This window comes from Onychomys torridus, chromosome 10 (genome assembly GCF_903995425.1).
Source record: "Onychomys torridus chromosome 10, mOncTor1.1, whole genome shotgun sequence".
Lineage (NCBI taxonomy): Eukaryota > Metazoa > Chordata > Mammalia > Rodentia > Cricetidae > Onychomys > Onychomys torridus.
Genome location: NC_050452.1, coordinates 66,032 through 92,101, shown reverse-complemented (window position 1 = coordinate 92,101; position 26,070 = coordinate 66,032). Strand labels below are relative to the sequence as shown.

The 26,070-nt window shown below is 40.2% G+C and overlaps 1 protein-coding gene across 2 annotated transcripts in view; it reads left to right on the top strand.

Annotated features, from left to right (window-relative positions):
- The window catches only part of Asb3 (ankyrin repeat and SOCS box containing 3), a 115,090-nt gene that overhangs the window by 42,064 nt on the left and 46,956 nt on the right, over positions 1–26,070 (top strand). For both annotated transcript variants that reach the window (XM_036200159.1, XM_036200158.1), the window contains exons 4-5: positions 22,677–22,789; positions 23,652–23,787. In XM_036200159.1, the coding sequence (XP_036056052.1) occupies positions 22,677–22,789; positions 23,652–23,787 (249 nt within the window). The remainder of the gene's footprint in view (positions 1–22,676; positions 22,790–23,651; positions 23,788–26,070) is intronic.

The following is a 26,070-nucleotide window of genomic DNA, read 5'->3' as shown; positions in this document are numbered from 1 at the left end:
TTTTTTTTGTATTTGTTGAGATTTGCTTTGTGACTGAGCATGTGGTCAATTTTAGAGAAGGTTCCATAGGTTGCTGAGAAGAAGGTATAATTTTTTTCATTAGGGCTGAATGTTCTTAGATATCTATTAAGTCCATTTGAATCATAACTTCTGTTAGGTCCCATATTTCTCTGTTAATTTTCCATCTGGCAGATCTATCCAGTGGTAAGTGTAGGGTGTTGAAATCTCCCACTACTGGTGTGTGGGGTTTGATGTACGATTTAAGCTTTATTAATGTTTCTTTTAGAAATGTGGGTGCCCTTGTATTTGGGGCATAAATGTTCAGAATTGAGACTTCATCTTGGTGTATTTTTCCTGTGATAAATATGTAATCTTTCGATTGATTTTAGTTTGAAGTCTATTTTATTAGGATAGCTACACCAGCTTGCTTCTTAAGTCCATTTGATTGGAAAGTCTTTTACTAGCCTTTTACTCTGAGGTAGTGTGTTTGTTTGTTTGTTTCTTCCCTCCTTCCTTCCTTCCTTCCTTCCTTCCTTTCTTCCTTTATTTATTTATTTTGGATTTTTGAGACAGGGTTTCTCTGTGTAGCTTTGCGCCTTTCCTAGAACTTGCTTTGTAGACCAGGCTGGCCTTGCACTCACTGTGATCTGCCTATGTCTGCCTCCCATGTGCTGGGATTAAAGGAGTGTGCCACCACCGCCCAGCCGTGTCTGTCTTTAAAGTTGAGGTGTGTTTCTTGTATGCAGCAGAAGGATGGGTCCTATTTTCATATCCATTCTGTCAGCCTCTGTCTTTTTATAGGCGAATTGAGACCATTGATGTTAAATGACCAGTGATTGTTAATTCCTGTTATTTTCTGTTGGTAGCATTTTGTGTTTCTCTCTCTCTCTCTCTCTCTCTCTCTCTCTCTCTCTTTTTTTCGAGACAGGGTTTCTCTGTGTAGCTTTGCATCTTTCCTGGACTCACTTTGTAGCCCAGGCTGTCCTCGAATTCACAGAGTTCCTCCTGGCTCTGCCTCCTGAGTGCTGGGATTAAAGGTGTACACCACCACCACCTGGCCGTTTCTCTTCTTTTCTATTTATTGGTGTGGGATTATTTATTGCCTGTATTTTCATGGGTGTATCTAACTTCTTTAGGTTTGATTTTTTTCCTGCTAGTGCTTTCTGTAGGGTTGTATTTGTGGATAGGTATTGTTTAAATCTGGTTTTATCAGGGAATATTTTGTTTACTCCATCTATAGCAATTGAGAGTTTTGCTAGATATAATAGTCTGGGTTGGCATCCATGGTCTCATAGTGTCTACATAACGTCTGTCCAGGATGTTTTCCTTTAATTGACTCCTGGCTTTTGTTATATTTGAGACTGAGGAAGGGGTGAAACAAAAGGAGGAAAATTAGGGATTACAGTTTCCTCTTATTAGCCATCTTAATGTCTGGATTCTTCATCCAGTGAATTGAGTTGTTGCTGTAAATTGAATATAGCTGAAGGGAAATGAATTAATCAGCTGTTGAGTAATGAATGCTTGGGCTGACTCTTCTATGGCCTTATTAAGTGTAGAGGCAGTGGCTCCTATTTGAACCAGGGAGGCTTTGGCTGCTGTACTACCTGCCACAGCAAGCAGAATACCAGCCGTTATGGCTCCTGATATTCCAAAGTCTCTTTTTATTTTGGTTTGTTCCATCAATTCTACCCAATGGAAATGTGTTATATTGGTCAAAGGTACCCAAAGGAAAGCAGGGAGGTGCACCACTTCCTTCAGTAGTGTTTTTTCCTTTTTTTCTCAATAGTGGGGCCCATTATTTTGATACCCTGCATAACTCCAGTCTTTTTTCCAATTACCCCTGGTAGTCCTATAAAATCTCCTGTAAGTAAGAGGAGAAAGAGATCCACCAAGAAGCATCCATACTGTGGTGTGCATCAAAGCAAAGGATGTTTGCTAGATCATAAGATCCAAATGAATAATTAAAAGACCCTTGAAATGGAGCATAATGAAGGCCTAAGATTTTGTTAGTTGTATAACTTCCTGAGAAAGTAGGGGCAGTTACCTCAACAAGCATTGGGATAGGCAGGGCAGGCACTAATGTCCATAGATCTTTGGCCTGAACAATCATTGGCAGGATCAGTAGCAAGGCTGTCAGCAAAGAGAGAGGTCCTTTTTGAGATTTTCTTGATCCGTAGCAGGCCTTATGTCTCTGATTGGCACCCATATTGGCTTAGCTTGACCCTGTGGAAACACACAAGCATATTCTCATTCATGTGTTAATAAGGGAGCAGGAGATTGCCAGAGATTAGATATAGGGTCTCTCCTTCTGACTAGAGGGAGTGGTATTTCTCTAGGAAGAGAGGCCTGATGCTTATAGGCTGGACTCAGGCCTTTATCATCAAATGACAAGAAGTTCTTCTTTTTTTTTTTGAGCTGAAGATCGAACCCAGGGCCTTGCGCTTGCTAGGCCAGCCCTCTACCACTGAGCTATATCCCCAACTCCAAGAAGTTCTTTTTAAACAGAGCTTCCACCAGGGTCAAGTGTGGATGGATCCCTCATCAATTCCTTGTAAGTCATCCTTTAGTGAGCGATTTGTCCTTTCAACAATTGCCTGTCCTTTTGGGTTATATGGAATACCTGTGGTATTTTCCATTTTCTAAGGAAGTCCTTAAACTGTTGGGAGGTATATGATGGGATGTTATCATTTTTTTATGCTCCAAGGCATTCTCATGACCATCATAGCGGATTTTTATGCCTTGATTGCTTGGGAGGCTTTTTCCCCAGTCTTTGCTAGGGCAAAGGTAATTGAGGAGTATGTATCTACTATTATGTATTATATTTTAAGTTGCCAAAGGGCGGGTGATGAGTAATATCCATTTGCCAGAGTGCATTGAGCATTAGGCCCCTGGGGTTAACTCCTGCTCTATTTAGTGGTCTAAGAGGTGCTAGGGGAGCACAGGTGGTGCAAGTTCGTGCTAGGTGCTTACAACTTGATGGGCAAGTGAGGCAGAAGTTTATGGAGGTTATGAGGTGACAGGTGAACTGTTGGTGTAAGTGCCTGGCCTGCTCCAGCACTGGCAGCGACATTGTCATGATCATTTTATCTACATGGTGGTTGTCAGCAGCCAGCATTCCTGACAATCCAGAGTGTGGTCAAATATGAGATATACCAGGGATGCCTTCTATTCTCTAGCATGTCTTGTATTGTTTTCATGGTCATGGAGATGGGATCTCTAAGAGTTTTTAGTTTAGCAAAAGACAAGGCTTACATGCCTGGGTTGCGTATCAGCTGTCTGAAAAAATGTTTATGGGCATTGACTGGCTCAACTCCAGTGCTTTAAGGATGGCCAGGAGAGTTGGACAGAGCCTGCGTTGATTTGGGTGTGAGTTATTTCTTTAGCATTAGGCATGGTTATTATTATTTTTTTTAATTAAATATGTTTATTTATTAAAAGTTTTTCCATTTTACATACCAACCACAGTTCCCACTCCCTCCCCTTCTCCTGCCTCCTCACCTCCCTCCCACTCTGCCCCCATCCACTCCTCAGAGTGGGTAAGGCCTCCCATGGTAGTCAACTAAAAAGTCTGGCATACCAAGTTGAAGGAGAGCCTAGTCCCTCTCCATTGTATCAAGGCTGAGCAAGGTATCCCACCACAGGGAATGGGCTCCAAAAAGCCAGTTCATAGGCATGGTTATTATTAAGCCAAAATTGCTCTTATTGATGTCTGTAAAAGCTATAATCACTTGAGGGAGAGGGACATTCGAAGGATTTGCATATGGGCTTAAAGTTAACTCAAGAAGTGACAAGATTGACAAACATTCATCTTGGGGAAAGTGGTTATCCAAGGACCCTGGAAAACCTGTCATCATTTTCTAGAAGGGAAGGGAGTTTGCCCATAAAGCCTGAGTATTTTGGAGGGAGAAGGGGAAGGCAATCTTATCAGGTTCGAGGCTCATGATTCTCCTGGCAGTTGTTCTTCCTTTAATGCCTATCTCAAAGGCAATATCAAATTTGGAGGGGACATGTGATAACTCAGAATGTGATAAATATATCCAGATTAATGAGCCTGATTGCCACAGTGCTCCCAATATGCCACCCTTAGTCTAAAGACCTAGGGCTATCAGGGTAACATTTGGATTATGTCTCCTTAGGGAGGCATTATAGGCGAGTTCATTAACCCTCTCTAACAGATCCTTGGCCTCCTCTGTCAACTGTGTTTTTGGAGAGGGGGAGGTATGCAATTTTATGGTGGGTAGGGTCATTAAGTCCTTCCCATATTAATTGCTTAATGATTGTTTGCCTGGTTAGGCCAAGATCTACCCATTCCTCCATTGCCTCGTTGACTTGGGCTAAGAAGTCAAAAAACATTTTCCCTGGCTGTTGTATCAGATTACGAAAGTATGCATTTGGATCCCAAGGAGTACAGGATTTCAAAGCTTTAAATGCAAGGTCAGAGACTTGCTGAAAATAGGCATGAAGTCCAATTGGGCTTGGGTCATGGGACTAATATATTGGCCCCTGCTGGTCAGCATGTCCAGGGATATAGCAATATTATATTGAATATTTAGGTGTGCCTGTGTTTCAGATTCATAAGCAGTGTGCTAATTACGAAAAACTTTGGGGTCCAATACAGCTTTCATTAAGTGCAACTGATTGTAATAGGTTTGTAAATAAGTTGTAGTACCTGTTCAAAATATGGCTGTTCAAAATCAGTCAGGACCTGATTCATTAGCGGCTCTACGAATCAAAGACAGATCCATAAGAGGGGTGAATACCCAGGGCTGGGTGGCAGCATTATGTCCAACATTAACTGTAAGGGCAAAAGGATTAATAGTGTGATACTTTATTGTTGGAGCTTGCATAAGGGGCTCAAGTACTGGGGCGGGGCAGGCTTTAGTTACTGAGGATGGTATTGCCTTAAGAGAATCACTGTGATGCTCTTCAATGCATGAGGATGAAGGTAGGTCTGCCCAAGGATAGAGACTTGCCTCTTTGAGAGGTAAGGTGGGAGGGGATTGTTTAGGAGGTTTCTTTGATAGGTTGTTCTCATCCTCTGAATCTGGCTCTACATATGGAGGTGGGAAGTCAAGTGAGAGGGTATTCATCTTTTGTGTTTAACAGTGTCACTAAAAGCTTTAAGAACATCAACCATGGTACCTTCTTTTAATTAGCTATAATGCCTGATAAAATAGGAATAAATGATGCAGGTGGAGATTTACCTTCTTGAACTTCTCTTTTTTTCTGGCGAGGAATAAAACACGCATCCAAAAGGCAGCATCCCAGCTATTATCAGGAGATATCCAGGTGCTATGGCAGAGGCTTCAGCACAAAATCTAGCCAGGTCTGTAAGAGAGTTTTTGTGCTAATATTTGAGGTTCTTTTGCGGTAGCAGGGAAATTACCCATTGTTAGTTAAAGGAAGGGTAAAAATAAACTGCACTCTCCTGTGAGTACTTGAGATAGCTGTCAGTGAGAGTTAAAGGCTGAAGCCCTCTCCTGATCAGAACTGTAGGTGTTGAATGGGGCTGGATGCTTTTGAAGTGTGGGAGTGAAAAGCTGCAGGAGCCCAGGGACTGAGATCCCTGCTCTCTCCTAATTTGTGGGCACTTCCTGCGCAGGGGAGTGAAAAAGTTGCAGCAGCCCTTTTTGTGATTGCAGCTGCAGCCACCTGATGACTGTAGCCAGTTGGGCACAAGAGAGTGCTTGGATTTTAGGCAGATGCACTGTCTCTCCGCCCCTGGGACCTGCAGGGGGAAGAAAGCCCTTGGGGTTCAGGCAGACCCGTCCTCACAGTAGCAGGAGTCCTAATTAGAATCAGGGTAGCAAGCCCGCCAGCAAAAAATAAAGAAGAATGCCCAAAAGGGAAAGTTAAAGAGGTCGCAGAGAGCAAGCCCTAGGAATGGGTCCTTATAGTCCATGTTGGCCCCAGAATGTTGCTGGCTTTGCAGCTGGAGTCCCACTATCTGTCATCCTGGGGGAAAGGGGGAATAGATGCAGAACCAACATCACAAGCCCTGGTAGATTATAAGCAATCTTGTTTATTAAACAAAGGACTGAGGTATTTATGTAAGCACTTTTTGGCAGGCTCTGCTTCAAGCTGCCATGGTGTTTCTTGGTTGGCTCTTCAGGTTCCTCTAGGTCAATGTACTACTGTGCATGTCAGAGCTCTTTGTTAGCTTAAGGCTTGGCCCAGTACTTTTGGCCTTACCAGCCTCACAAAATATCTTAATCAGAGGTAGAAATTTATAGTGCAATATATGACAACAATATCCTTAATATGTATCAATATACAAAATATCCTAAACAGCTAGAACATACATACAGTATGATAAATATAATTTTACATTTGTATCAATATACAAAATATTTCAAACTGTAGGAACATATGTGCAATATAATAATTATAATTTTGAATTTGTATTAATATACAAATTATCCTAAATAGGAATATATAGTTTATAATTCTATCTATACAAATCCATAACAGTGCAAAAATACCAGCTAAGGCTGATAATTTGCCAAATTAGTTTACACATAGATATAATAATCTACCTTAATATTTGATCCTGTCTATTCCCTGATTTTCTTTTCCAAAAGAAACTATTCTTTAAAACTTTATTGTTCCACCCAAAAACCTGTTAATACTTATAACCTATGACAATTATCCATAACCCTGAGAAAATAAAACTTTTTGGGAGAAAGCGCATCACTTTCTTAAAATTGCTTCCTGCTGTCTTGGGGATGATGATATGTGTGTGGGATCATGTAAGAAAGCTAAAACAGTGGCTAAATCTCATAAGACCTAGTTGTAACATTTGTAGCCAATCTCAGAGCAGTGAGTAAGTTTGTGTGAAGTTCTGGCTAGAAGTGTAATATGATGGAACTGTTCTGAAGAGTTTGCAGTCCAAAGCTGATCATTGAGTGGTGTTTATTAGCTCAATGGCATTATTATAGACCAAATAAGTTGTTGTTGTGGGGCCCCATCTTCTTTCTGGAGACTTTAGAGGTTGTTGTTGGAAAGATTTATTTTTCACTGTGGAAAACTTGAACATTATTATTATCAAAGTGGAAAGTTTAAATTTTAAGATGACATATATATAGGAAAGAATACCAAGGAACCAAGAATAAGTATGGAGAGAAATAGAATCTGACAGCAATGGTCCCTAGATTATTGGCTTTCTTCTGTCTTATACCAATTGGCTCTTCTGATATGAGACAGAATCTCCTAATTTTTTTCTTTAAGCAACATGCTTGGGTTTAGAGGAGAGAGCCACATTCCAACTCCAAAGTCAGCTTGATTTATAATTGAGGTGGCACCACAACTTTTCTAGAGGTAAAGAAATATTGATGTTAGGTAGTGATATATTACCCTGTAGAGTATATTGGTTCCAGTAGGTCCTTCCCTTCTGCTTTAAAAGTCTAGGTGTCCAAGACCTTTTGATTTCTTGAAGATGAGTATTCCTATTATCCTGTAAAGAAAAAAGGCAGAGCCCTTCCCAGGTCATTGTTTGGTAAGTTTTCCTTATAACTTGTGGAATTGTCACACCAGTTGATGAACTATTACTTCTCCTCATCAAGGGGTTTCTTCTGTTTGAATCGAATTCTTACTAATTTTGTTGGTATCTATAGCTTTTCTTCCCCTGCAGAAACAAAAGCAAAAACCCCTTCCCCAATGTTGCACAAATCCTGATTTCCATTCTGAGGTCAACACATCTTTGAAGTAAACAGGTTGGCTTAGCTCAGGAGTTTTTTCTGTTGTCTAGTGTCTCTCTGCAGCTAGCTGTTGTCCCTTTTTCATCAGCATTGAGAAAATTCAAGGTTAATAAACCATTATGTAGTCTATTTCTAGGGTCATTGTTACCTCTTTCTGTTTATTTAGCATATTATTTAAAGTTTGATTAGATCTTTCTATGACTGCTTGACCTGTGGAATTGTGTGGTATACCTGTAATATGCTATATGTTTTATTTGTTTGTTTGTTTGTTTGTTTTTCGAGACAGGGTTTCTCTGTGTAGCTTTGCGCCTTTCCTGGAACTAGCTTTGTAGACCAGGCTGGCCTTGAACTCACAGAGATCCGCCTGGCTCTGCCTCCAGAGTGCTGGGATTAAAGGCGTGCGCCACCAACATCTGACTGCTATATATTTTAATCAGCAAAAAACAGTTTCATTTTACTTGAGACATATGCTGAAGCATTGTCAGTCTTAATTTGTATAGATTGGAAATGCTTACTAAAAATCTTTGAAAATCATTAAGAGTCCGCAGTCAGTCTCTCCTGAGTTGTACCTTTTGGATTCTAATTTTTTTGTAGATCTATCTTATTTTCTAAATAACTAATAGAATCTCCTCTTTGTATTTTTCTGGAGCAATTTGTAATCCCCAGCAAGACAAAACTTTCTTTACTTCTTCCAACATGCTTTCTATGGATCATCCATATAATGGTAAATTATAGATTGTGGAAATTTTGCATGAATTATTTCCAGTGATTTCTTTATGTAAAATATTGACAGAGGGTGGGACTATTTAACATTCCCTGTGGGAGGACTTTCCAATGATATCTCTTGACCGGCGAGAATTATTGTAAGTAGGTGCTATGAAGGCAAATTTTTCTCTATCCTTTTTTTGTATAAGTATAGTTAAAACACATTCTTTTTTTATTAAATATGTTTATTTATTAAATTTTTTTTTCCATTTTACATATCAACCTCAGTTCCCCCTCCCTCCCTTTCTCCCGCCTCACCTCCCTCCCACTTGCCTCCATCCACTCCTCAGAGGGTAAGGCCTCCCATGGTAGTCAAAAAAATCAGGCATAACAAGTTGAAGGAGAGCCTAGCCCCTCCCCATTTTATCAAGGCTGAGCAAGGTATCCCACCACAGGGAATGGGCTCCAAAAAGCCAGTTCATGCACCTGGGATAAGTCCTGGTCCTGCTGCCAGGGACCCCACAAACAGATAGAGTCACATTGCTGTCACCAACATTCAGTGGGCCTAGTTTGGTCCCATGTAGGTTCCTGAGCTGTCAGTCTAGAGTCAGTGAGCTCCAACTAGCACTGGTCAGCTGTCTCTGTGGGTTTCCCCATCATGTTCTTGACCCCTCCATTTTTTTTTAATGTCGAATGTCATTTATTGAAGGAGGGAGGAGGTCTTAAATACATACTTACAGCACAATGGGGGAACCCCAGTTGGCAGAAGTTAGCTTCTGATTGTTTGTTTGTTTGTTTGAGCTGAGGATCGAACCCCGGGCCTTGCAAGTGCTCTTCTATTGAGCTAAATCCCCACCCCCACACCTGATGTTTTACAGTCTTGCATCTAAGCAGTTAACAACCAATATACTGGATTCACAGACAAGGAGCTTCCCTTAAGCATTCAGGACGGTGGAATCTCGCAGGGAATTAGCATAGGGAGGATATCAAGGTCAAGGTCAGCAAGCAAGGCAACAGTTACCAAAAACAGGGGCTAGGGACCTACAGGTCCCCCCCTTTTACTAAAAAAAAATGAGCTTCTGACCTAGGTTGCATGAGACATCAGCATGTCACCTTACCCATCATGGAGACACCTGTCCAGGCTACACAGGTGTTCTGTCTTAGGTTGGTGAGCACCCCCCAGGAATTACCCGTCTCTGAATACTCACTATCATACAGGCTCAATTGTGTGAGAGCTGCAGAGTTGACTGTTGCCAAAGATCTATAAGTGATGCGGGGCTTGCAATCTGTGTGTTCAACACAGAAAAGACCAACAGAAGTCTTAATCCACCCATAGCCGGTAGGCTAAAGGCAACTGAGCCATTCCCTTCCTTAATGAGTTTTACTGCAAATTGGAGACCTTGTAAGATGATATCCTGAGAGCAAGTGGAATTTGAGTTTGTAAATTTATAGCTTTCAAGGCCAATTTAAATGTATATAACTATTGATTTCAATTTGTCATGCCCAATAGAATGAAAGACTAATTAACTGTGGTAGCTACTTTTGCTGCCACGGTCTCCACTGTGTTAGCTGTAGTAACCAGTTATGAAATGGCAATCCCCAAAACAGTAATAGCAGTGGTCGCCACTGTTATACCAGCTGCAATGTCAAATTCTCTTCTGGAGCATGTGGGTATCCATTGGCATGGACGTAACTCCAGTAACACGAACTGCTAGGGCCTGTTATTTTTGATCCCAGCACGACCCAAGCTGGCAGTTCTTAATATTGTGATGTTTCACTGAGGGTTGCTCAGTAATTGAGTAAAATCAGATCTTATTATAAGCAACAGTCATCCTAAGGTCCTCCATGTCATACATATATATAGCCTTATGGTTCTGTGGGTTGCAGTCTGATTGTTCTTTGCTTTCTATCTAGAATCCACTTATGAGTGAGTACATACCATGTTTGTCCTTCTGGGTTTGGGTTACTTCACTCAGGATGATTTTTTCTAGTTCTATCCATCCATTTGCCTGCAAATTTCATGTTGTCATTGTTTTTCTCTATTGAGTAAAACTCCATTGTGTATATGTACCACATTTTCTTAATCCATTCTTCAGATGATGGGCATCTAGGTTGTTTCCAGGTTCTGGCTATTACAAATAATGCTGCTATGAACATAGTTAAGTATGTATCTTTGTGGTATGGTTGAGCATTCCTTGAGTATATGCCCAAGAGTGCTATGGCTGGGTCTTGAGGTAGATTGATTCCCAATTTTCTGAGAAATCGCCATACTGACTTCCACAGTGGTTGTACAAGTTTGCATTCCCACCAACAGTGGAGTAGTGTTCCCTTTGCTCTGCATCCTCTCCAACATTGACTGTCATTAGTGTTTTTGATCATAGCCATTCTGACAGGTGTAAGGTGGTATCTCAGAGTCATTTTGATTTGCATTTCTCTGATGATTAAAGATGTTGAGTATTTCTTTAAATGTCTTTCAGCCATTTGTGTTTCTTGTTTTGTGAATTCTCTGTTTCGCTCTTTAGCCCATTTTTTAATTGGATTGTTCAGTATTTTTGTCTAATTTCTTGAGTTCTTTATATACTGTGGAGATCAATCCTCTGTCAGATGTGGGGTTGGTGAAGATCTTTTCCCATTCTGTAGGCTGTCTTTTTGTCTTATTGACTGTATCTTTTGCCCTGCAAAAGCTTCTCAGTTTCAAGAGGTCCCATTTACTAATTGTTGTGCTCAGTGTATGTGCTGCTGGTATTATATTTAGGAAGTAATCTCCGGTGCCTTGCGTTCAAGAGTACTTCCTACTTTCTCTTCTATTAAGTTTAGTCTTTCATTCACTTGGACTTGAGTTTTGTGCATGGTGACAGATATGGATCTATTTGTAATCTTTTACATATTGACATCCAGTTATGCCAGCACCATTTGTTGAAGATACTTTCTTTTTTCCATTTTATCGTTTTGGCTTCTTTGTCAAAAATCAGGTGTTCATATGTGTGTGGATTAATGTCAGGGTCTTCAATTCAATTCCATTGGTCCATATGTCGGTTTTTATACTAGTACCAGGCTGAAAAAACAGTCTTTTAAGTCAGTAACTATAATAGGTTATTCTTTAGGTAACAGAGAGAGCAAGGACATCTGTTGTGGATATCGCTCTGTACAAATAAAATGTTGATTGGCCAGTGGCCAGGCAGGAAGTATAGGTGGGACAAGAGAGAAGAGAATTCTGGGAAGTAGAAGGCTGGGGAGAGAGACCGCCAGCCGCCGCCATGAGAAGCAACATGTAAAGACACTGATAAGCCACAAGCCATGTGGCAAAGTATAGATAAGCAGAAATGGGTTAATTTAAGATAAAAAAGGTAGATAACAAGCAGCCTGCCATGGCCATACAGTTTGTAAACAATATAAGTTTCTGTGTGCTTTCTTGGTTGGGTCTGAGCGACTGTGGGACTGGTGGGTGAGAGAGATTTGTCCTGACTGGGCCAGGCAGAGAAACTCTAACTACAAATGGCGCCCAACGTGGGGCAAGAATTTCCACCTAAAACCTAAAAAAAAAGATTCTAAACCAGAGCTAAAAACAGCTTCCGAGTTGTCTTTCTTAAGTTAGCGGCAGCCTGCGGGTTTGAGCTACTGTGGCGGGTTCCTGGCGTGTGCGTCTGACCTACAGTATGACAAGAATGAGGAGTCTACAAGCGACACTTTACTCTGCTGCATGGTAGATTTAGCCTTTGCTAGTTTAAAAAAAAAAAAAAAAAAAAAAAAGGTTTCTGGGCTATGCACTGCTTTGATAGAACTGCTTCTGATAGTTGATGGTACACATGGCTCCAGACCCAGAGCTGGCGGTAAACTGTACCACCGCCATGATGGAAAGCTGAGGAGGGCGGAGCCAACAGCCACAGCGGTGTTTCAGTCTTACAAAGATGGATATTACACAGAGAATCTGGTTTATGTTGTCTTTGGAATTTTTAACTACAGAAAAAGATTTGATCGTAAAAGCTGTTGAGTTAAACAAATATGTAAATTTTAAAGGTACCTTGACTTCAAAATTTGGATATAAGGATATGTTGCTTTGGAAAGGAGTCTCTGCTTTTGTTTCCACAAAAAGCCAGAGGCTGTGGATTTGTTCCAGATTAATATATATCAGGTTTGATCAGCCAAGACCACCTAAAAGGTCTCCGATGACACCATGGCCCAAAAGATCCGACATCCAAAATGGTTTCAAGACAACTGGCTCAGAGGTTCACCCTCACGGACTACTCCATAATCCTAAAATTTTCTTTATATCCCCATAAAATACAACGCCCCCCTCCAGCAGGAAGTAGTAAAAAAAACTACGCCCACATTCCCAAAATTATCAAGTTGGCTTTGGAGATAAAATTGGCTCACTCCTTCTCTAAACCCAGACATATTGCTAAAAAAAAGGGTTAAGAGATTCTTATGTCCCAAATCAAAAGAACCCTCTGGTATGGGACAGAAAAAAACCAATATTTTTCTTTAAAACAGGTTGATTATAAATATGATCTCTTTCTAAAGAAGAAAAGGGGATATGATACAGATATAATAGGATAAAAGGATAGATTAAGGAACTTACTTCTAAAGAACAACAACTTGTTTAAAATGTTTTACATTGGTTTAGATTTTAGTCTATTGATACAAACTTAGTTAATTTTGTTATATTGTGTATATATTTCTACTCTTGTTTAAGGTATTATGTTTATATAGCTCATTTAAAATTGTAATGGATAATTAAAAATAGATTGATAATTAGTCATCTATGATAATCATACTTGTAGCCATGTTAGTTAAGTCTTCTAGGTATACATAGACATATTTCAGATAGATAGGTAATCTTCAAATACTTCAAAGACCTACAGAATATGACATTTAAAATACTTTTAAAATTTAGACTTTCTGGACAGTGAGACATGTCTGCTCCTGGCAGCACCGATTTACTTCAGAGAGGAGGATGGACATTGAAGACACTTCATATGGAATTTATCTTCACCTTGACAAAAATAGCCATTTGGGCAAGAAACTGTTCTTGCCTGGACTGCTCTATCAACTGGACATACAGGACCCATAAAAAGGTGACCACTGAACTTTGCTTGACAAAATGGTCCTTCAGGTTCCTGCTTCTCAGAGGAAACTGCCAGACATTCTACAGGACACTAAAAAAAGTGACCGAGAGACTCTAGCCCTGTGGGCTAAAGACAGATGCCCCAACTTTACAAAGGAACATTAGGTGACTGTCCAGGCTGCCAGCTGTCTCTGTCTACTCTTACAAGACTCCTAAAAAATGCTTACATCCTTCTCCCGGTTTTCAGGTAATATTATATCCTTCTAAGGTCTTTGATGTGGTTGAAAACTAGATAGTTATAATTTCCTCAGTTATGATACAAGATAAGTTAGATATAAAACCTTAAACTCACAAATATAAGATAGATAGGATATCTTCTTTAATATTGTAACTGTAATTCTTGCTTGATAATTGTTATCTGTAATTTTACTATGTAAAAGTTAACCTTCCTTTTTTAACAAAAAAAAAAAAGGGGAAGTGCTGTGGATATCGCTCTGTACAAATAAAATGCTGATTGGCCAGTGGCCAGGCAGGAAGTATAGGTGGGACAAGAGAGAAGAGAATTCTGGGAAGTAGAAGGCTGGGGAGAGAGACCGCCAGCCGCCGCCATGAGAAGCAACATGTAAAGACACTGATAAGCCACAAGCCATGTGGCAAAGTATAGATAAGCAGAAATGGGTTAATTTAAGATAAAAAAGGTAGATAACAAGCAGCCTGCCACGGCCATACAGTTTGTAAACAATATAAGTTTCTGTGTGCTTTCTTGGTTGGGTCTGAGCGACTGTGGGACTGGTGGGTGAGAGAGATTTGTCCTGACTGGGCCAGGCAGAGAAACTCTAACTACAGACATCCCATTCTGTAAGGATCCCATGGGCTGAATTGCTTTATTTTGGCTCTTAGATCTGTAGGCATTCTTCATTTTCCAGATTTCTTTTTAATAACAAATGTAGGAGAATTCCAAGGGCTGGTAGATTCCTCAACATGTAGAGCATTGAACTGCTCCTGAACCAGTTTCTCTTGCATCATAGGCCACTGCCCAACCTAGACAGGTTTATCAGTTAGCCATTTTAAAGGTAAGGCCGTTGGTACCTCTGAGAGTTCAGCAGCTCTTGTGCTCTGTTTATGCACATCTTGAATGGTTGATGGCTGATTTTTATAGTGTCTTATAACATTATTCACAGAAACATGAATTGGTTTATGATCTGCTTCTGAGATTGGAGGTATGTTAATCTGGGTATTCTGTTGCTGTAACAGATCACACACCCATAGATTCACTGCTACACTAACCACATAGTGCCTCAGCCTTCCTCTCTGTTCTTTTGGCCCTATATGTAGATGAAATTCTAAACGGTTTTAGTAAATAATAAACACAGAGCCAAATACAGAGTCAAAGCCTAAGAGATCAGAGCAAGAGCCATGACTCCCTTTAGCTTACTACTTCCTGCTGTCGCTTCCCCTGAGAGAGAGACCTTCTCCTGTATGACCTGTCTTTTTATTGGCTTTCTGTTCTACCTTCTCATTGGCTCTGAACCCAACCACATGATTTCCTCATCACTGCCTATCTATACAGATCTCCAGGTCTCTATGGTTGGTACTGGGATTAAAGGTTCAGGTCACCACTTGGCTGTGTCCTTGACCACACATAGACTCTGCAGGCCATATGATCAGATTAAGGGCGTGTGCCACCACTGCTGGACTTCTGCTAAATGGCTTGCTTTTAGCTCTGATCCCCAGGCAACTTTATTTATTAACATACAAATAAAATCACATTTCAGCACAAATAAAATATCACCATACCTATGCATTCAACCCATCTCATACTTTGTTTTTTTTCCTGAGATAGGGTTCCAGTCCTTAGAAATTGAACATCTACCTCCTAAAGAGGCCAATTTGAATGCCATGATTCTGACATAATTATAGTCATGTCCACACGTGTGTCCAGTAATCCTTCCATTATAAGGTTATTTATTTGTTCCCTTAGCTTTGGTCTTTGTTCACTCCTGAAAGTCTGGCAAAATATTAGTTTTAGTGTTTCTTGGTAATTTTCGTTCATCCATCAAAGCTGTTTTATCATCCAGTGGAGTATGGTTTTTTGTTTTGTTTTGTTTTGTTTTTTTTTTTTCATTAGGCATTGGATTATTTAATTGTCCTGGGGAACTGTTTCCTCCACGGTGTCTGGACATGGTTGGACCATGTTCGATTTGGGGGCCTGTGAGAGGCCTCACCAAGGTGTTTCCTGATTGTAAAGGGTTGCCTTGTATGTCTTTTTTTGATGTGCATTTGTTGGTCCAATCTCAGCCATTGTTGCTTTTTCTGCATAATCCAGAATGTTTGTTTTCTCTTTGTGTCATTTATAGAAGAAGCTTTGCTTCTAGGAGTGCTCTGTGTACAATTTCTTCTTATATGGCTTGGTTTAGCACAGTTAAAACATTTGGCACTTTGATGTCTCTTTATACCTTTGGAAATTTCCTCTCCTATCCAAGCCTCATTACTATAGTTAAGAGACTCAACATTGTATATTGGAGTCATTCTTCTATGGGTGCTCATCTGACCATTAAGGGCACAATTATCTTTTTGTATTACTTTAGTACTCACCTAACCTCTTGATCTGATATAGCTGTTTACAGCTTTAGTCAATCTTTGTAAAAAGTCACTGAATGGTAATTTTGAGCCCTGTATGATCTTAATAAAGAGCTCAGTTGGTTTTCCTGATGCTGGAATTTTTTCCCAAGCATTTAAGGCTGCCGTACAGCATATGGATAAGGTATGCTGCTTAAAGGTAGATTGTTTATTTGCATCAGCAAAACAGTCTTCACCAAGAATTTGATCTTGGGAAATCTTAAAGCCTCTAATCTTACCTTGCTACTCAAGGAAGGCCTTTGCTGCTTCTGTCAGCCTTTTCAATGTAATTGTTGATGATATTCTAATGCTATTGATACCAGTTTTTAGTCATTTGGTGTGATCCTATTTCTAGAAGACCATGTATTTAAAATGTTTCACTTATGTTGAATGTATACCATAGGTAACAATAGCTTCCTTGATGTCCTTTAAATCTCTCATATGTGTAGGCTTACATCTATATTGTACATATCTTCAGGATATTGATCTGCTGTGGATATCACTCTGTATGCTGTGAATGTGTTGCTCTGACTTGGTTGATAAATAAAATGCTGATTGGCCAGTAGCCAGGCAGGAAGTATAGTAAAGGCAGGACAAGCAGAATGGAGAATTCTGGGAACAGGAAGGCTGAGTCAGGAGTCACTGGACAGACACAGAGGAAGCAAGATGTAAAAGTATTGGTAAGCAACAAGCCACATGGCAACTTATAGATTAAGAGAAATGGGTTAATTTAAGATATAAGAACTAGATAGCAAGAAGCCTGCCACAGCCATACAGTTTATAAGTAATATAAGTCTCTGTGTGTTTACTTGGGTCTGAGCAGCTGCGGGCCCAGGTGGGACTGGAGAAAACTCCAGCTACATTGATCAGTTGCTGGCTCTTCATAAATAGTAACAGGATATAGCATCACATGGGGATAAGGAGAACTTGCAACTTTTGGTAACTCTGTAAGGCACTGGTGATGTTATTTCTCCTCTGACCTCTTCCGTCTGTGTGTGAGCACTTTTATTATCAGTTGTAATAGGGTCTTATAAAGCTTGAAATCAATTAACCATAGCTTTCTCTAAATTCTGTACCTCCTGTACCGTAATGATTTCATAGAGTCAAAATTTTTATTTTCATCATTAACATATGAGTTTAAAGATTTCATTCTATCCATTAATGATGAACTTTCATCCTTAGAATTTATCTGTATGGCATGGAGATTACCTTCCACACTTAATTTTTTTCTGATAATTTTTCACATTTATTTTCAATAGAATTAATTCTGCTTATCCATTTATCATTAGTAGATTATATAGACTGAATTTCATATAGTAAATCAGCAGATTCCAAAGAATGAATCCGCCGGGTTAATTTCTCATTATCACTTTTCAAAGTCTGTATCAGTCCAATTAATGTCTCATACTTGGTGCTGTTATCAAACCATTTTTTAAGGGTATGTTAATTACCATGTTAATAGCCATTATAGCCAAGATTGTATATGTCCCAGGAAGGTCATATATTTGTTGTAAAATTTCATCCATAATATAAACAAAGAAGTTTTTAAATTCCTGAATGATTGTATTATTTGCCATGGTGAGAGAGAGAGATACTTAAAAGTGTAAAGAAAAAATTATTTTACATATTATTAATTAATTAATCAGTTTAAAGTGTGAAATTATCAAGTAATTTACCTCTACTAAGATCCTTGAGAGATTGTCTTAAGTGTCCTAGGTGTTCCTGGTGTCCCAGGCTCTTAATTAACCAGGTAGGGTGAATGACTGGTTTTTGTGTGATGATTTTGGGTGTAGTAGGTATGTTTGGCCAGCAGGTGTCACGAGTGCCAAAGCATGCCATGAATTACTGCTCCGAAGGTGTTTGTCCTGTGGGTTTAAGCAACTACATGGAACAGGTTTTTGTTTTGGTTTTTGTTTTTTGTTTGTTTGTTTGTTTTTTAAAGCAGCCTGTTGACACTTTCTGACCTCTGTGGGTCCTGGTGCTTAAGCAGAACAGAGCACTGCTGTGTGCCCAGAGTGTCTTGCCTTCTGTGCAAGGGAGGTGGAGCGCAAGTGTACACTAGCTTGTAGCTGTGACCGCGAAAGGGCATGCAGTTTTTGCTGGCCTCTAGGACTTAGTGGAACTGGTGGTTACATGGCGGGCACTAGGAGCTCCTTCTAGTAGGCAAGGGTTATTAAGCTAGCCTGCATGGATAGGTGGGCTCTTAAAGGGCCACTAGGGCCATGGGGATGGCTCCCCAACACGTTGGGGTGCCAGATATTGCAGATAATCCACAGATACTGATAAAGGAACTGTTTATTAAGAAAAGTATATTGAGAACAACTCACTAAACAGGATAATGCAAGTCCGTCACAGAGTCCTGGATACTGCTTCTGCCGCCTGAGTCAGTCTGTACCATCCAAGCCCACTAGAGAAAGAGAAGGAACCTGTGTACATGCCCCTCAGGTCTTAGGCTGGCTCAGAGGCCACACCCTAGGGGCTGGTACCTCAAGGTCATACGTGGAACAGTTACCTATTACAACCACCCACCCAGCTTTCTTTTCTTTTGAGACAGGGTCTTTATGTAGCCCTGGCTCTCTTGGAACTCCCTACTAGACCAGGCTGGCCTTGAACTTATGGAGATCCAACTGTGTTTGCCTCCAAGTAATGAGATTAAAGGCATATGATACCACACTTAGCTTTGTCATATACTTTCAAGTATTTTATTTCCCCATTGTTTCATCTACCAGTTTTTCAAGTGCTACCTGTTAGCCAAATGTTTAGTGCCTTTTTTATTTTCTAACTGAGAGTCTAGATGCCTACTTCCCACCTTTTGCTGTAGTTGAGTATATGCTTGCAATAAAAATCAGAAAATTATGTTTTAGGTGGTTGAAATTTGTCTTGTATTTTTGTGCATCATATTAGCAAACTGAATATAAGATTTCATTACCTTGGTTTTAAAACTTTCTCTACTATACCCAGGCATATGATAAATCTTATAATCATGTCAGCTCTTTTTCTATTTAGTATTCTTACATATGTGATTATTCATAGTATATATATTTTTTTACTATTTTATGAAGGTGTGCATGTACTTTTTCATGTAGTACTATGGTAGACCCTCCCTATGTGGAAGGAATGATTAAAAAATTATTATTGTGTGTATAATTTATGTATGTGTGCATGTGTTTGTGTACACACACTCATATTCCCCAGCATACATGTGGAAGTCAGAGGATAACTTTCTGAAGTTAGTTCTCTTCCACTGTAGGTTCTAGGGATTGAACTCATGTCGTTGTTTGACCTGTTGAGCCATCTCAACCCCCAGGGATTAACTTTCTAAGATGCCCACTTGCAAGAACCGATAGTATTGAACGCATATATATTATACTTTTTTAGTGGATTTCTTTAGTGGATTTATAAGAACATAGTTTTAACAGATTGCTGTTAGTAATTGTTAGCATTTAGGCATCTGTACTACCCTGCCCTTAGGGTCCTGATAGGATATATCCTCAGCTGCAGCCACTTAAGAGCACCCCCTGTGCACATTGGCTACATTTTCCTATAAAAGGTAGACCTTGGCCACCTCCTGCCTCTTTCTGTTTCTTTTTCTCCACTCTCCTCCTTAGGGACTGGTCTCTGCCTCTTCTCTTTCCTTCCCTGAATAAAACTCCCACGTGGGCCCTGTTGTATGGTGTGACTCCTTTCTGCCATTTTTAAAATACAACATTTGCTGCCGTAATACTTGGCAGGCTCTCCTTGCGCTTCCTCCTACCCACCAGTAGTCTGAGGTATGCTAGGACCCTGGAACCAGTTTACCTAAGGCAGGCTCATATTCCAACTACCCGGCCTTCCATCTAACACTGGCACAATTGGTAAGTTTCCCTTCTCCACCTCTGGCCATTTCCCACAAGTGAGGATTCATCTCTTGGCTGTGGTTTCTTGCCTCTTTCCGGGACAAGCCCTGGTACCAGGCAAACCATCTGTCTCTTGGGCTCAATGCCCCCCAGCCTCTGATGTAGTGACAGCATGTGCCTACTCAGAGCCCCTTATCCCGTTCTTTGTGTGATGATGTACTGGGAAGCTTGTGCCTGCTTAATCTGTATTCTTGGCATGCTAGGAAGTTCAGGCCCTTGGATCTTGTTTCTCTACCCCACTCATGGAGACTTTGTCTAGTAGCATAATCCCGACCTCTCCTATAGGATGTCTTTTAGAAAACCTGAAATCTCTAGACCCCAATATTTTATGGGACTTTTGCTACTTCTGTCAGCCATTGGATAATTGGAAGGAGGTACCCAATTTTCAAGCTCTTTCACGTCTTTGCTCTAAGCCTTCCCTCTGTTCTTCCTTTTTGTTCCTCCGCTCATCTCCAGCTAGGTGTAAAGTCTATTAAGCTGCATTTCCTCTTTCATTACGTGAACTCTCTCAAATAGATAGCAAAAAAGAACAGTGGGTTCTTCTATGTCTAACTCTGCTTAATGAATCCCAGTGTTGGTTTCTGTAGCAGCATTGGCAGCAGTCTGCCTGTGCTGCCAAAGCAGTTATATCATGACCTGTTGCCAGGTCCCTTTCCACTGCCAGCTGTAGGAGATGTGCACCCTTGAAAAGTGCCCACCAGGCTGAGCCTACTTCCTTGGTCTCTTCTCTTGCCTCTTACTCCCCTCATTGTCTCTAATTTCCTCTCCTGACTCTTTTCTCCCTTGCTTCTCTTCCTCTTGTCTGTCTGTCTCTTTCAAGTTCCCACTCTGATGCAGCCTTTCACTCATTCACTTTCGGCTCTCCCCTTCCCAATAAACCTCTTTCATTAACTCTGCTGCATGTGGCATGTATGCTTAGTGGCATAACTTGGCAGGGTCTGCCAAAAGTACCTACTTCACACTAGGACTCTAACTGCCTGGACCACTTGCAGCAGATCTGTTCTCTTCCACCTGCAATAAATCTGCTTTCTCACTAACAGCTTTGCAATCCATTCAGTACCAACAGGTGGGTCTCTGGTGGGGCTACTTGCCACTGACCGTTCCCCTAGATGTGAAGCTTCATTTCTCCAGTACAGTCATCTCCTCACCTTCTGGCTTTTCTCAAAGTCCTGCTACCAGGCGACTGTGTCTGGCTCTAGCTCTTAGCCCTTGGCCCCTGTTCTTTTGTGACAACATACTAAACAGCTTGTACTCACTTAATCTGATCCTCCCTGAATCCCTGGGATGCCAGAACATTCAGGCCTTTGGGTCTTCTCTCGGCCTCATTATTGGGAATTGGGTCATACACCTTGCTCCCATTGGGATGTCTTTTGAAGACCCACTGACCATTCTTTGGACCAGGCAGTTGGGGAACTGAGAAAGAATTTTCAGTTTTTTTCCTTTTCTTTGCTCCAAGATCTGCTTGTGTCTGTCTGCTCTCCCTTTCTAAATGTCCTGTTTGCTGCAATGTGTGAATCAGAGATGGAGAAGCCAGCCTCATCTTCCTCAGCACACACCAATTCTCCCTTTCTATTTACTCAACTCCTCTTTAATTCTGTGTGTATGTGCCTGTAACTATTAACAGCAACCATGTGGCTTTCTCCATCTTGGGTGGTGATCTCATAATTTCTTGTGAGCTTCAGGGAGTCGACTTGGATCCACCGTGAACAGCATCTTGCCACATCCAAGCAGTGCTGGGCAATTCCACAGAGCCTGGACAGAGAAGTGAAACAGCCAGCTACCCCAGAATGTAGCCAACACCCTAGTTTTCTCAGGTTCCCAACGATGATCAATGCTCCCCAGGCCAGCAGGAAGCAGTCTCGAGAACACAGAGCCCTTATCCCTGCCTCACCTGCTACCTCTTTCTAACTCCACACCTTTTTATAATGAACAAAAGAGAGAGGAATGTTAGCAGTTAGGCATCTGTACTGCCCTGTCCTTTGGGTCCTCATAGGATTTACCTCAGCTGCAGCCACTAAGAAATGTGCATTCACTACATTTCCTCATAAAAGAAGGGCCTTGCCCACCTCCTGTCTCTTTCTCTTTCTCTTCCTTTGCTCTCAGCCCCAGGGACTGGGACTGGTCGCTGTCCCCTTCTCTTCCCCATTCTCTGCCCTTTCCCCAGTAAACCTCCCATGTCAGCCCTGTTGTATGTTGTGATTCCTTGCTGCTTTTAAATTACAACAGTAATGGCAAAAAAAAAAAAAAAAAAAAAAAAAAAAAAAAAAAAAAAAAAAAAAAAAAAAAAATCCTAAGATGCAGAACTTGCTTTCACTTTATGGAGACTTCTTTTCCAGACTAGTTTTCTGTACTATGTACCCTGTTCCATACTCAGCTGCATTTTAATGAACTAGAGCCATATTGTCACCATTATCAGAGAGAATAAATGTTTGTTTCTTGCTTCCTTCTATTTCCTTTTTTAATGATAATGTTTACAATGCCAAATATACATCCTCTATCTTTTAATGTATCATTGAGAACAGTTTTTCATGTATGCAGAAGGGCCTATGCATATGAAATTGGGTAAGATAGTTACGATAAATGTCTAGGAATGATAGTAGCAGTGTGCATTCCAAGGTGTATAAAACGATGAGAACATCAGAAGTGTCCAGTCCTACAGTGTCTTTGCTGACTGTAGTTTCTCTGTCATTGCAGCTGTTGAAAGTGGGCAGATAGATGTTCTAAAGCTGCTGCTTCAACATGGAGCAAATGTTAATGGATTCCATTCTATGTGTGGATGGAATTCCTTGCACCAGGCTTCTTTCCAGGTAATCTCTAAATTTATTATTTTATTTCCATGTAAATTACATGTCTTACCTTTTTTTTTAAGATTTATTTATTTATTTATTATGTATTCTGCCTGTATGTGTCCCTACAGGACAGAAGAGGGCACCAGATCTCACTACAGATGGTTGTGAGCCACCATGTGGTTGCTGGGAATTGAACTCAGGACCTCTGGAGGACCTGTCTTACCCTTTTAAAATGACAGTTCTATACAGTTTTTGCTTCTTACTTACCTGTGACTTATAATGATTAGTACAACACAGAAAAGGCAATCTAAATGCTAATAACCATTCTAAATAAGCCAGCTGCTATAGTGACCAGAGCAGCTTTGGACTATAGAGATTATCTAAATTTAAAATGTTGGCCACATAGTTATGAAACTCTCAGAATCTGGTATATTTTACTATAATTGCTTTTTTTTTTTTTTTTTTTTTTTTTTGGTTTTTCAAGACAGGGTCTCTCTGTAGCTTTGGAGCCTGTCCTGGACTAGCTCTGTAGACCAGTCTGGCCTCAAACTCACAGAGATCCACCTGCCTCTGCCTCCCGAGTGCTGGGATTATAGGCGTGTACCACCACCACCCAGCTAATTGCATGTTTAGAAAGCATGATAGGTCCCTACTGCTTGAGTTGGCAATCTAACTTTGTAGGACTGAGGGTTAAAATTTCTAGAGGCCAATATTTCATGTCTATCCTTAATGGGCTGTAATCTGATTAGTCATATCTTTTTATCCAGTGTAACAAGACCTTGCATTTATTCCTTAAAACTATTCTTTACTGAGAAGATAAGAAAAGTAAAACACACAAGAAAGAGGTTTCTTAAATTTAAAATATGTATCTGTGCTTTAGGGAAATGCTGAGATTATAAAACTGCTTCTTAAAAATGGAGCAGACAGAGAATGCCAAGATGACTTTGGAATCACACCTGTGTTTGTGGCTGCTCAGTATGGGAAGATAGAGAGCTTGAACATTCTTATTTTATCTGGTAAGAGTCATTAGCCTTTGTGCTGAGAAGATCATGTTTTTTTAACTGTGTTCCTAGAAAGAATGATTCTTGAATCGGTGATGAAATTTATGTAAGTAGCCAATAAAAGTGTACACAGTAATGTCAGTCCTGGTTATTATTAAGTATGTTACCAGCAATGACATTCACTCCGCTTAACTGAGGAGTCAGAGGTCTGGCCAGAGTTATGTTTTGATAATTATCTGATTATTTAAATGGGCTTATTCAAAACATGTTTGCATTGTACTGTGTTAATGGCAGAATAAACCAGCTAAAGGTTTCTGTGTGACTACTTATACATGAAGCATTGCCAGAGAAGACAGTGTTACCATGGCATTATTTTTGTAACATCTTCTCACCAAAAGGGGTTCATCATAGAAGGTCTTTAAAGTCTTTTTAGGGTGTGTGTTCCAACAGAGCTAAGGTGAGAAACTATGGGTAGTCAGAAGGAGAAACATATCACCATATTTGCTGACTGGTCTACATAGTGAATTCCAGGACAGCCAGGAGTACACAGAAAGACTTTGTCTCAAAAAACAAAACAAACAAACAAAAACAACCCTCCAGATAGACCAAATCTTACAAAAAACACGGGACATAGTTTTCTTATTTCTGGTTTTCCTTACAAATCTTTACATAAAGTCAAGATAGGAAGTGAAAGAAATGCACCTTCATGAAGTTTGAGGTGATTATGAACCTGTATCTTTTTTTTTTAAGATTGATTCATTTATTATTTATACAGTATTCTGTTTGTATGTATGTCTACACACCAGAAGAGGGCACCAGATCTCAGCATAGATGATTGTGAGCCACCATGTGGTTGCTGGGAATTGAACTCAGGACCTCTGGAAGAGCAGTCAGTGCTCTTAACCTCTGAGCCATCTCTCTAGCCCCCAAACCTGTATCTTAAAGAAGAGGATTCTCAAATTACTTCTTGAAATGATGTTTTTTAACATTAAGAACCCCAGACTTTGGGTGTTAAGTACTGGCCAGAGATCTAGAAACTAATATTTTTTCAGCACAATCAGGGCATGTTTACTCCTGTATTTCTTTGTTTTTAATTTTTCTTCTCTCTACACTTGTAAATGGTAATTTTTATATAATTAAAAGGTCTGAATATCTGTTTATAATGTAACTATATAACTCACTTCTAAAAATAACTTTCAGTGTCTGGTATTTTTTAAACTTTTTCCATTGCAGTCTTAGAGGAACTGATTCCTTATTGTTTCTGATACTTTGAAGTTATCACTCAGATTAACTAGAAGGTTGATTTTTTTTTTTTAAAGCAGGTCTTAATGTTGAACTTCTCCTTTTCTTAGTGACTGTGTTTGTTTCTCTGAAGCTAATAGCAGATGAGGCACCCAAGTCAAGACAGTTCTAGTTGCCTAGCATGTTTGCAATTCATGAAGGTTCCACACCATCTTTAATTTACCATGTAGCTTTCAAGTTGTACTTATGTAAGATCATTTTGAATAAAATATAGTCCATTTTCCTCATATTTTATGGTGTTTTTTATACTGAGATATATTTGGGAAATTTAAAAATTAGCACTATCATGTGATAGCATAAATCTTAACAGATTTAATACGTTATTTTCTGGTGATAAGATTAGGGAAATGTACTGTTCTTTAAAAGTTTAAAAGAAGTGAAGTCATTTTCAGCCTTTTCAAATCTTTTTCTTTGTGTGTTTGTTTATTTATGGAAACAGTATCTCACTATGTAGTTTTGCCTGTCCTGAAACTTACTGTGTTGACCAAGCTGACCTTTAATTCACAGAGAATTACCTGCTTCTGCCTCCTAAGCACTGGGATTAAATGTTTGTGCCACCATGTCTGGCTGCCTTTTCCAATCTGTATATAGCTGGATCAGGCCCTCTGGATAAGTGAGACAATTGAATAGCTTGAACCGTTTGGGAGGCATCCAGGCTGTGGGACCGGGACCTGTCCTTAGTGCATGAGCTGGCTGTTTGGAACCTTGGACTTACACAGGGACGCTTTGCTCAGCCTGGAAGGAGGGGACTGGACCTGCCTGTACTGAATCCACCAGGTTTAAATGAATCCCCAGGGGAGTCTTGGCCCTGGAGGAGATGGGAATAGAGGGGAGGGGCTAGGGGGATGATGGGGGTGGGGCGGGAGGGGGGAGGACAGGGGAACCCATGGCTGATGTATAAAATTAAAACACAAATATAATAAAAAAATAATAGTTTAAAAAGTAAATAAATAAAATAACAGAGTTTTTTTTTGTTGTTGTTGTTGTTTAGCTTTT